Source organism: Sorex araneus, chromosome 10 (genome assembly GCF_027595985.1).
Source record: "Sorex araneus isolate mSorAra2 chromosome 10, mSorAra2.pri, whole genome shotgun sequence".
Lineage (NCBI taxonomy): Eukaryota > Metazoa > Chordata > Mammalia > Eulipotyphla > Soricidae > Sorex > Sorex araneus.
In genome coordinates this window covers 613,326-626,206 of record NC_073311.1, presented here as the reverse complement: position 1 = coordinate 626,206, position 12,881 = coordinate 613,326, and the positions used below count along the sequence as shown (strand labels likewise).

Below are 12,881 nucleotides of genomic sequence, written 5' to 3'. Positions count from 1 at the left end.
GAGTGCAGAGCCAGGAGTAACCCCTGTGCATCGCCAGGTGTGACCCAAAAAGCAAAAAAAAAAAAAAAAAAGAAATATGGAATGTAATCAAGGTAAAGAGAAAAGGAAGTGAAATCTATCAGTTATGCAGGGGGGGGTGGGTTGGGGAGTGGGAAGTATACTGGGTTTTTTAGGTTTTTTTTTTTTGGTGGTGGAATATGGGCACTGGTGAAAGGACGGGTGTTTGAGCATTGTATAACTGAGACATAAGCCTGAGAACTTTGTAACTTTCCACATGGTGATTCAATAAAATAAATTAAAAAAAAAATAAAACAAAGAAACATTATAACTTAGCAAAGAAAAAAAAAAGAGCATCCTGTACTCCAACTACCAACACCCTGTCCACACCAAGACTCCAACATGTGTGAGAAATCTATTTGTGGGAACCAAGAATTCTGAGCCAGGAGAGTAATTATCTTGCAAGGATGGGGGTGATTTGGCCAGTGAACCCTCTTGCAGAAAGAATGTAAATTTTCTTCAAAAGGTGCCACACGGGCTAGACTGTGCAGGGCTAAGCTGCTGCTCTTGCCACCAGTCCAGTGTCACCACTTGCCCTGCACATGGTCCCTGAGCAGTGGTATTGGCTCCGCGCTCAGGAATCACTCGTGGTGGTGCTTGGGGAAGCAGGGATGGAGCCTGGGTCGGCTGTGTACAAGGCAAGCACCCTAACCCATGTACTACGGGAGACTCACTCCCAGCCCTGGAAACAGCGTCCCAGTGCCAGGCAGGAAGGTGAGGCACAGCTGGTGCTGGGCGGGGGACGTGGCCGAGCCACCCCCCTCCCCACACACACACACACACACACACGCCAGGGCCCAAGGTCACATCCCCACCCACCTTGGTGGCCTCGTCCACGCTCTCGCGCAGGGCCTGCAGCTCCGCGTCGTACTGCTCCTTCAGCTTGTCCATCTCCTGGTCGTGGCTGGACACCTCTGCCTTGAGGGCCCCCTTGAGGGCCACCAACTCCCGCTCCCGCCGCCGCAGTAGCTCCTCCAGCTCCTCCCTGGCCAGCAGCAGGTCCTGGAGGGTGTGCTTGGCTTCCAAGAGCTCCTGGCAGGGACACACAAGGGGCAGCTGAGGTTTTGTGTCGCTCTCCAGCCATGCAGGGGCCGCCAGACCCACCTCTCCCTGCCTACACCCACTCTCCACCCCTTCGCTGCCAGTTCCATCCATGAGTCTGTCTGGGAGCTGATCTGAAGGGAGTCTGATGGGTCTGGGCCACACCTGGAGGTGCTCAGGGCTTCCTCCTACATTTGGGCTCAGGGTTCACTCCTGGTGGGGTTCAAAGGACTTTGTGGGGTGCCGGGGGCAAAGCAGGGTCGGCCATACGCAAGGGAAGCGTGCTACCCTCTGCACTATCTCTCCAACCCATCTGTTTTGGGGGTGGGGGCAGGGGGCATACCCAGCAGCACTCAAGGTTTACCCCTGGCTCTGTACTCAGGGATCATTCCAGGGGACTTGGGGAGCCAATGATCAATCCAGGTACCCGTCCTATTGGCTGCATCATCCTCTAGCCTCTGACTTGGCTGTTTTGAAGATGCATTTGAGGGTGGCAAGGGCCGCCTTGATCCTCTGCAGGATGCACCCACCTCGAGGGCTGCGCTCTCTTGGCAGGGGAGGAGTGTGTTGGTTCCCCCAGGCCTGTGTGTGCTGAGAGCTACCATGGGGCTGCACGTCAGGACACATCTGAGGCTCAGGGCAGACCCCACAGACTGCACCACAGAGCCACGCCAGGCGCCCAGGCCACAGCAGCCTTCCCCAACCGGCCCGGCGCCTGCCCCACTGTGCTCAGCCCACTGGCCTCTCCACGCTCCCCGGCACACAGAGCACCCTGCAGAGCCCACCTGCTCCCCCGGGGTCACCAGCCCCCCTCCACCACTGACCCTCCCCACCGGCACTCTGTTCCTGCCCGTCTCCCGGGTGAGGACACGGTCACAGCACTGACGGGGAAGGTGGTGTCAATAACCAGAGCACACACTTTATCGGGGGCGGGAGGGCAGGCCCGACCCCTAAGGCTGTGCGGTCCCCTGGCTCTGCTGGGCGTGTCCCCCCACAAATGCAGCAACAGCAGAACAGCAGCGCACGGCCAGACCCCACCAGGGTCAGCCCCGTGCTTGTAGGCCTGGTGGTGCCAGGGCGCTGGGACCGGGAGCACTGGGGGAGCTCTCCCCTCAGAGCCTCACAGGACACACTCCAGCCGCCACCCCCAGCTACTGAGACCCTTGGGCCTTAGTCTGCAGGTGGCATTCAGTCCTCCCGGCCTGCTGCTGCCCACTCGCCAGCCCACCACCGCACACCCCCTCCCCGGCCTCTCCACCTGTCTCCTTAGAACTCCTCTAGCTAGCTGCTCACAGTTAGCTACTTAGCCTCCCCCCAACCCTCCCAAAAAAAAATCTGACTTATTCTATTTTTTTGTTTGGGGCCACACCTGGTGGCCTACTCATGACTGCAAGAGGGAATTACTCCTGGTAGGTTCAGGGGGCCATATGGGATGCCAGGAGTCAACCCAGGCTGGCCACATGCTAGACAAGCACTTACCCGCTGCCCTATCCCTGCAGCACCCCGACTGACTCTCTTCCTGATGTGTGCAGAGGAAGGACACGCGAAGCCTGCGGGTTCTGCACACATGAACAAATGACCCAGCATTGCAAGGACAGGGCAGCTCCAAATTTCAAGTCTATTTCACGGGCAGCTTCGGGGTAACCAACTACAGGGCTTGTTTGGTGTCTTCTGGGAGCAGAGGAAGGTCTTATCTGAAGACCCAAGTCTCCTAGGTAAGAAGTTACCTCCTGTTCAAAAAGTGGCTCACTGAGGAAGGGAGAAACTATTGCTTCAACTGAAGTCAGCAGAATCTCTCCTTCCCTAACAGAAGCCAGGAAACCAGCTCTGCAAGGCCTTGGGAGCACAGGAGGGCCAAGAGACAGAACAGTGGGTAGGGTGTTTGCCTTGCACACAGCTGACCTACCACTACTGAGGAAATTTAAACAGTAACCAAAAGTCTCCCCAACCCCATCTCCCTGTTTCCAGCAACTTGGCAATCAGCCCCACGAGCCACCTCCAGCATACTGAATATGCCGCAGAGAGCTTGCCAGGTTCTGCCGTGATTGTGAACTACGTTATAAAAATAAAATTTTAAAAAATCTCCCCCCAAAACAAAAGCCCTGGCCCAGATGGATTTACTACTGAATTCTTTCAAACCTTTAAAGAAGATCTATTTCCAATTATTTTCAAGCTTTAAGAAGTTGAAGAAACAGAAACACTCCCAAACAGCAGTTTCTATAAGGCAAATATCACCGATAGTCAAAGCAGACAGAGATGCCGAGAGAGAGAGCAAGAGAGAGAGAGAGAGAGAGAGAGAGAGAGAAAGGGAGAGAGAAAGATCCAACACTCATCAAAAAGATCATATACCATGACTAAGTACGATTCAATCCAGAGGTGACAAGGATGGTCTGACATTTGCAAGTCAATCAACATAATATACAATATCAATGAAAGATAAAACCATATGATCATATCAACAGAGAGATAGGAGAGAAAGAAATGAGAGAGAAGAGAGAGGGACAGACAGAGACAGAGAGAGAGGTACAGGCATCAAAACCCACCAAAACCCTGAGTATGTGCCTCCATCAGGGAAAGTGAACCTCTGACCATTCAGGGTAATTAGAGCTCTGGACATCTTCATACCCCCTAGTCAGTTACAAACCTGAAGGTGTAAAGACAGACCAGGCAGAGAAACAGTACAACAGGTAGGCTTGCCTTCCTTGTAGCTGATCGGGGTTTGGTCCACAGCACTACATATTATTTCCCCAGTCCCACCAGGAATGATCCTAAAGTGCAGAGCCAGGAGCAAGACCTGAGCACCACCAGGTGTGGTCCAACCTGCACCCCGCCCACCCCCCCAAACCCCAACCCCAGAAAAAGAGATAGGAATATAGCAAATAAAAAATGAGGGTTGGGGCTGGAGCAATAGTACAGTAGGGAGGGCGCTTGCCTTGCATGCAGCCAACCTGGGTTCAATACCCGGCATCCCAAATGGTCCCCAGAGCACCACCTGAGTAATTTCTCAGTTCAGAGCCAGGAATAACCCCTGAGCACCACCAGGTGTGGGTCAAAGAAACAAAATGGAACTAAGGATTCTGGAGTGTTGCTTGCATAAGAACAGGAGCTGGAGGTGTTCCAACTGCAGACATGATGAATAGGATCCATGCTGGGCACTCTGGGAAATGGAAATGAATACGGCGCATCTCGTTCATGAGTAAAAGCTCAGAGACATAATGCCTTGGCGAGACGGCCTAGAAGAATCGGAGCATGCCAGTGGCTGGCCCTTCTCTTGGCCCTACAGATCCTGCTACACAACAGGGGCGGCACCAATCACTTCACACTGCACGTGGCCACAGCTGAGCTCCATGTGCACCAGTGTGGGGGCGACCATCTGAACTGAAGCAAAGGAAACAGCAGGACCCCAAGAAGAATCAGGAAAGAGCAGAGGAAATGAAGCTCCTTTTTGGGGTGGTGGGACCTGGCTGCGGTCTGCATGGCTCAGAGATACCCCAGAATCTCTACAGCACCCACTGGCCTGTCCACAGAAAGCTGTGCTTCATACACCAACTCGCAGGACAAGGAAGCTTCTGGCGACATCTCTGCAAGAGTCTCCCAAAACTTCCAGAACCACCCCCAGCTCCTTCAGCCCCCCAGGCTGAAGGAGGGAAAGTGCTGTGTGCAAACCGCAGTGGGCAGAGGGTCATGGAACGGCCCTTCCAGAGGGAGGAGCCAAGACAGACACATGGCTCCTCTTTACTCACTCAATTTCACGTTAGGCTGAAATTGTCCACGGCATGGTCTTCAGCGGCCACAGTGAGCCAGCTCCACCCTATCGAGGCCAGGCCCAAGACTCCTACTGAGACCAGTTATCAGTTTCTGCTGTGTTTGGATATTTGTTGGTCTCCTACCATGTTTCTTTACATCTTGATATAAAGACTGTTTTGTGTCTGTTCCTCTCCTGGCTAACTCCACTTAACATGATAGTCTCCAGATCCATCCACACAGCAGTAAATTGCATGATTTCATCTTTTCTTATGGCTAAGTAGTTAGTATTTTGTCATGTATCATAGTTTCCTTATCCAATCATCTGATCTCTTAATATTTTGAGGGCCATAGTACAAAGAGTAGGGCGCATGCCTTGCATACAGCTGACCTGGGTTCGATCTCCAGCGTCCCATATGATTCCCTGAGCAACCCCAGGAGTGATCCCTGAGCACAGAGCCAGGAGTAACCCCTGAGCACGACTGGGTGTGGCTCAAAAACCAAAAATAGAAAACCGAAAAGAAATGTTTTGATAGCATCTCATGAAAGCAACCGTTCAGGGCTGAGGAACTGAGAAATGTTGCTGACAACTGCAGTCCATCAGGCCTCAGGGCTGACTCCCAGCTCCACATGGCTCTCTCGCCATCTGCCTGGGTGACCCCTGGGGTCTCCAAGCAATACTGAGCAAGTGCTGTGCAAACACCCACCCCTTCCCACACAGTATATGTGAGTACACCCACCTAGAAAGAAAATGGGAGAAGAAAGGGAGCTGTCATTAATGGGCTGAAGTGCCAGTCCAGCAGGCAGGCATCTCCGCATGGCCAGCTGGCCCAGGTTCCACGCCCACACATGTGGTCTCCCAAGCCTTGCTAAGTGTGATCCCCAAGCACAGAGCCAGGTGCAAGCCCGGGAGCCTCGCCAGGCCCCTGAAACAAGCAAAACTACATATAGTTCATCGTGTAGACCTCAGAGAACATACAGGCTCCAATCTTCAGGAGTGTGCAAAAGCAGTGATGCTTAATGCGGATTAAGAGTCTATTGCAAATGCACTGGGACTGTGAGCTGGGCTATGCAATTTCTGGCAGAATTTTTCCCTGGACTTTATACAGAAACCCAAAGCCCAACTGTCTGTGACCTCTCTTGTTATGTTACTTCCTGACATTAGCTCCTCAGACCTATTAGTATCTGAAGGAATTAATCCTTAGAAAGTTTTTCTGGGGCTGGAGCGATAGCACAGCGGGTAGGGCGTTTGCCTTGCACGCGGCCGACCCGGGTTCGAATCCCAGCATCCCATATGGTCCCCTGAGCAGCGCCAGGAGTAATTCCTGAGTGTAGAACCAGGAGCAACCCCTGTGCATCGCCGGGTGTGACGCAAAAAAAAAAAAGAAAGTTTTTCTAAAGAAAAGGGCACATGTAAAAACTCTTTATCAGGCCAGAATGATGGCAGGGTAGGGCACTTGCCTTGCATGTGGCTGACCCTGGTTTGATCCCCAGCCACCACATGGTCCCCCGAGCACTGCTGGGGGTGATCCCTGAGCACCATCGGTGATGCCCAAAAACAAAAAGGGGAAAAAAAAAGAATAAAAGGATAATAATAGTATAAGAAAATGTCCTAATTTCTTAACAATGCACGCTTAAGATTTTGGGATGAGAAAATATTACCTGCAATTTGCTTTGAAATGGTCCAGCAAAGATGAACAAAGGGTTGGATTTAAAATGAAACAGAAATATAGGCCTGAAGAGCTGGCACCAGCCATACAAGTGTGTGGTCCTGAGTCCTGAGTCTGCACCCCCAGGGCCCTGCGTGTGCCAACCTGGTGGCCCTGGTGTAGTGGCTCCAGCACTGCAGTAGCTTCTGGCCACCCGCAGCCAGGCGATAAGGAGCATCACTAAGAGGTGTGACTCCCCAGCACTGTGGCCACAGGAGTGCAGTGAGCCCAGCAGGCACAGGCAGGCTGCGCCCAGCCGCGAGTGTGACCTCCAGCAGCACCACTGCTGGGCACAGGTGCAGCTGACAGCCACGCCCCGCGCAAGCCCACACGTGACCAGCAAGCAAGATAAAAAGAGAAAGAAAGAATGCTGAGTGGAGGCATGCACAAACGGCACAGACATAGCCATGCGGATGGCTCTCAAGCTGAGCTGGGACTTGTGTGAATATTTCCAGGGCTGTCTCAGCCACGCCAGGTGGACGGTGGAGGATGTGGGGTGTGGGTCAGGGAGGCACCCAGACCACTGCTGAAGAAGGCCCTCCTTCAGCCCAACAGCACACCGTCCCAACCAACACGTGCTCTACAGGGCCTGTCACAGGCACATGAAGAGCAGGTGCACACATGTGCACCCCGGAACCCAGCTCCCAGCCCACATACACATGAGTATAACCCCACAACCTGCCCCAGACGCACACAAATACATCTCTAGAACCCAGTCCCCAGACGCACATACAGAATACTGCCCTGAACCAGAACAGCCCTCCACCCCGACACACACACAGACTAGACCCCAGACGCACACCCGCCCAGCCCCTCCAGCAGAGGCCTGTACCTCGATCAGCGCCCCCTTCTCCCTGTCTTCAGACTGCTTGGCGCTGTCCAGCTCGTCGTGCATCTCTGAGAGCTGGTCCTGCAGGTCCCTGATCTCCGTCTGGTGCTGCTCTCGCTCCATCTTCACCTGGAACAGCCTGGAGGAAAGGGGCGGTCAGAGACTTCCTGGGCCCTGGCTGAGACCTTCCCACATGGCCAGGCAGGGGCACCCTGGGCCCCCACAGCCTCGTGAGTGTGGGGCCAGAGAAGCTAGTACCCTCCGGGTCAGACCCGCAGCCTGGTGCCTTCTGGCCGGGGTCTCAGCTGCTTAAAGTCTTGGGGTTTAGACAGGACCTTGCTCAGCACTCCTACTCCCCCCAGCTGCCCAGACCCCGCCGAAAGGTAACAAGACACTCTCTGGCTACAAAGGGGTTCAAATTGCCAGCCTTCCCTTGCAGGGCCACACCTCATGGTTCCTCTTGTGCAGGATGGAATGAGGGAGCAAAGCTCAGCTGGCAAGCCACTGCACTGCCCCATCTGGCAGTGCTGAAAGGACACAGCCAGCCTGAGCAGGGTACAGTGAGTAGGGCACGACCCTGCAAGTGGCTGACCTGAGTCTGACCTCCAGCACCCTAAATGGTCCCTCGAGCCCACCAGGAGTGATCCCTGAGCACAGAGCCAGAAGTAAGCCCTAAGGGCCGCTGGGTGTGGCCCACAAACAAACAAATAAATTTTGAAGAAAAGGAATCAAGTTTAGGCTCCACTCAGCAAGGAAAACCTCTTCAACAAGTGCTCGTGGGGCTGGAGCGATAGCACAGCGGGGAGGGCGTTTGCCTTGCACGAGGCCGACCCGGGTTCGAATCCCAGCATCCCATATGGTCCCCCAAGCACCGCCAGGAGTAATTCCTGAGTGCAAAGCCAGGAGTAACCCCTGAGCATCGCTGGGTGTGACCCAAAAAGAAAAAAAAAAAAAAAAAACAAGTGGTGCTCGAAAAACTAGACAGTTACATGCAAAAAAAATGAACTCAGACCTCTAACACCAAGCACAAAAGTCAGATTCAAGTGGATTAAAGACCACAATATCAGACTTGAATCCATAAGGAACATGGAGGAAAATATAGACAGAACCCTCCATGATATTGAAGCTAAAGGTATCTTCAAGGATGAAACACCACTGACCAAGCAAATGGAAATATAAACAAATGGGATTATATTACATCAAGAAGCTTCTGCACCTCAAAAGAAATAACCAAAATACAGAGAGAGCCCACAGAATGGGAAAAATTATCTACCCAATATCCATCAGAGAGGGGCTTAATATCCAGGATATACAAGAGACTGGTAGAACTTCACAAGAAAAAAACCTCCATTTCCATCAAAAAATGGGGAAAAGTAATGAACAGAAACTACCACAAAAAGAAATACAAATGGCCAAAAGGCACATGGAAAAATGCTCTGCATCACTAATCATCAGGGAGATGCAAATCAAAACAACAGTGAGATATCATCTCACACCACAGAGACTGGCACATATCAAAAAAAAAGAATAACTAGTGTTGGCGTGGATGTGGGGAGAAAGAGACTCTCATTCATTATTGGTGGAAATGCTGACTGGTCCAGCCTTTTTGGAAAACAATATGGACATTCCTCCAAAAACTAGAAATTGAGCTCGCATATGACCCAGCAATACCACTTCTGGGAATATATCCCGGGAGTGCAAAAAAGCACAGTAGAAATGACATCTGCACTTGTATGTTTATTTATTATTATTATTATTATTATTATTATTATTTTGCTTTTTGGGTCACACCTGGCGACGGGCAGGGATTACTCCTGGCTCTGCACTCAGGAACTACCCCTGGTGGTGCTCAGGGGACCATACTGAATGCTGGGAATCGAACTTAGGTCGGCCACATGCAAGGCAAATGCCCTACCTGCTGTGCTGTTGCTCCAGCCCCATGCACTTGTATGTTTATTGCAACACTGTTCACAATCGCCAGAATCTAGAAACAACCCCAAGTGCCTGACAACATTTGGTACATCTACACACTGGAATACTATGCAGCAGTTAAATCACATGAAGTTATGAAATTTGCTAAGTGGATGTACCTGGAGAATATCATGCTAAGTGAAATTAGTCTGAAAGAGACGGATAGACAGAATGCTGCATCTGTGGATTTTCATTTGTGGAATATAAAGTAACATAATCTGAGACTAACACAGTAGAGACAAGAGACAAGTAGAGGATTGCTCTGCAGTTTGGAAGCCTGCCTCGTGTGCTGGGGAGAAGGAACCACTAAGTCAAGGATGCTTGGAGGGACCCCTCGGGATGGGAGATGCGTGCTAAAAGAAGACTAAGGTCTAAACATGATGGCCTCTCAGTATCTGTATTGCAAACAATAATGCCCCAAAGTAGAGAGAGAGTAAGAGGAAAATCGTCTGCCATAGAGGCAGGGGGAGGGGTGGGAATGGGGGCCGTGATACTGTGGACATTGGTGGTGGAAAATGCACACTGGTGGAGGGATGGGTGCTCGATGATTGTATGACAGAAAGTCAATCATGAAAACTTTGTAACTGTATCTCATGGTGATTTAATTTTTAAAATTTAATAAATAAATAAATAAAATGAAAATAGGAAAGAAAAAAAATGTTCAGGATCCACTGGATAAATGCAGGGTGACAGGCTGGTGCCCAGACTCACTCCTCTAGGTTCTTCCGAAGTTCAGCCTCACTTGCTTCCAGGCGTTGCTGCAGGGCCAAGTTCTCCTCCACCTTGCTGGCGTGCTGGGTCTGAAGCTCTTCCAAATTCATTCTCATTCTCTCTCTTTCTTCCTTGAGGTTCTGCTGATTCTAGAAGAAACACATGGGTGAGATTTCAAAGTACCTCCATGAGACACCCCAAGGACCCTTTGCAAAACCCTCACGAATTTCTGGTCTTGGCATTAACATTATTAAAATCCCTCAATCACATAAGATCACTAAAGCACAGAAAGTCACAACTGGAAGGAATTTAAATATTTAATGACATGCTAAAAGGAGATGTAGCTCAACCTCCTCCTGCCAGTTCTCTTACTTGGGCCAGATGTTTTCTACAAATTTATCTTTTTCAATTGGCTGGTCTCTGTCCCATGGCATTCTTTTCTCTCTCCCCAAAGAGCCTTGATAAGCTTCAGTCATTTAAAATAATAAAGTTCTCTGCACAGCAGAACCGCAGAGAGAATAATTCATAGACTGGCATCCCAGTGGGTCAAAAACATTTTTTTAATCAGTCAAGACAGAAATTTAAAAGAAGCAAAGGATGGGGATATGGTGCCACCAGCAGGTCAACCTGCACCTTCTAGGCAGGCTGATGGTGCCTTCAGACTTCCAGATGCCAAAAAACTGCCACTGTGCCTTTGGGTGCGCCCTAACAAATTGGGGCCAAATTTACCAAGAAATTCATCATCATCATCCTGTTGATCATCAAATTTCTCGAGTGATCTCAGTAACGTCTCCATTCGTCCAAACCCTGAGACTTTAGAAGCCTCTCTCTACCCTTCCAACGATGCCATACTGGAGGCTCTTTCAGGGTCAGAGGAATGAGACCCAGCTTGTTACTGGTTTCGGCATATTAATACACCATGGGGACCTTGCCAGGCTCTTCCATGTGGGCAGGAAACTCCCAGTATTTTGCCAGGTTCTCCCAGAGGGAGAAGTAGGCTATAAAATGTCCAGGAGCTGGCTTTTAAGTCTCTTGATGCTGGCCATTGACAGGATTACACAGCGCTGAGGGCAGTCCCTGGGTGTGGCCGCCTAGCTACTGAGAGATGGGAAATCTGGGCAGAGGAAGCCCAGTCCCAATCTGAGCAGCCTTGGAGGTCTCAACCCCAGGTCCCACACACACACCTGGGTTCCTCTGCTGCTTGAATCGGGACTGGGCTTCCTCTGCCCAGATTTCCCATCTCCCAGTAGCTAGGTGGTCACACCCAGGGACTGCCCCTGGCGCCATGTAATCCTGTCAAAAGCCAGCATCCAGAGACTTAAAAGCCAGCTCCCGGAAGACAGCGACGCAGAGTCTCTTGCCCGCACGCCTGGCTGTCTTCCCCAGGGCCTCCTCGGAGGGGATGGGCTCCAGCTTCCCTCCCCACCCCAAGCAGAGCTCCCGGCAGCTGAAGACCTCCAGAGCCTAGCCACAGCCATGCTCCAGGCCCCTCTCCACACGTTCGGATGTGCCTCACTCATGAAGGAACCAAGAAATTAAATGGCCAAAAGTTAGGTATGTGGGAGACACACCTAAAAATCACCTCTGGCTCAGCTATACAAGCCCATTCATTGGCCTTATCTCGGAGACCCATAGATAAATCTCAAAAGAGATCAAAAGCCAGAATTAATCTCGGACCCACGCATGGCTGATCAGACTGGGGTAAATCAGAGGGGGGTATGTTGGCCTCTGCCTGCCCAAGCAGAGCCCCCAGCAGCCACTTGCTCCCACACTCCAAAATCACCGCCATAGCCCCGGCCTGACTCCACCATCTCAGGATGAACCTCACCAAGATATAATCTGCTGAAAATTCTGGTATGCAGGTTTTGTGACTGAAACTCCAGACTTTCTCGGGGTCGGGATGGGCTACTCCCCCCACCTCCTGTACTTCCAGAAGCCTCGGCAGTCACATCCACACCCCAAAGCGGCCACCAGTTAAGAGCTACTCAAGCCTTACCGTCCCAACAAAAATACTGAATGCCCTGAACAAACACCATGACCTCTTAGCACCTGTAATGCACAAAAGGAAAAGGAGAGAGAGCAAGAAGGAAAGTGCCTCCATAGAGGGAGTCTGGGAGTTGGGGGTGGGTTTGGGGAGGGTAGTGAAACGGGACACTGGTGGTGGGAAATGTACACTGGTGGAGGGATAGGTGCTGGATCACTGTATGACTGAAATATGAACAGCTCTGTAATGGCCTATCTTACAGATATTCAATTTTTTTTAATTTTTTTAATTTATTCTTTTATTGAATCACCATGTGGAAAGTTACAAAGCTTTCAGGTTTAAGTCTCAGTTATATAATGCTCGAACACCCATCCCTTCACCAGTGCACGTATTCCACAACCAAGAATCACAGCATACCTCCCTCCTACCCCCTACCTCCCCAGCCCCCAACCCCGCCTGTGTAACTGATAAATTTCACTTTACTTTCACTTTATTTTGATTACATTCAATATTTCAACAAAAAACTCACTATTATTGTTTGGAGTTTCTCCCCCCCTAAAGTCGGACCTGCTGAAAAGGAAGCACTTGATAATTTGTTTTCCATTGCTGAGAATGAAGAGATATGAGGTCAGGTGGCCGCACTAGCAGCCGCACAGTTTTGGATTTCTGTATTTTAGTATTTTAGTAACTAAGTCCAGAGAAATATCTGCCAGAAATTGCATCATTGCAAGCTTGTACCTCTCAGCTACTTTATATTCCACATATGAGTGCAATCTTTCGATGTCTCTTTCTTACTGACTTATTTCACTCAACATGATACTTTTCATGTTGATCC

At 50.7% G+C, this 12,881-nt stretch overlaps 1 protein-coding gene across 5 annotated transcripts in view; it reads right to left on the bottom strand.

The window, feature by feature from the left end:
- CGNL1 (cingulin like 1) overlaps window positions 1-12,881 on the bottom strand; it is a 135,876-nt gene that overhangs the window by 53,883 nt on the left and 69,112 nt on the right. For all 5 annotated transcript variants that reach the window (XM_055118606.1, XM_055118609.1, XM_055118610.1 and 2 more), the window contains 3 exons: window positions 10,063-10,211; window positions 7,384-7,519; window positions 877-1,089 (listed from right to left, as the gene is read on the bottom strand). In XM_055118606.1, the coding sequence (XP_054974581.1) occupies window positions 877-1,089; window positions 7,384-7,519; window positions 10,063-10,211 (498 nt within the window). The remainder of the gene's footprint in view (window positions 1-876; window positions 1,090-7,383; window positions 7,520-10,062; window positions 10,212-12,881) is intronic.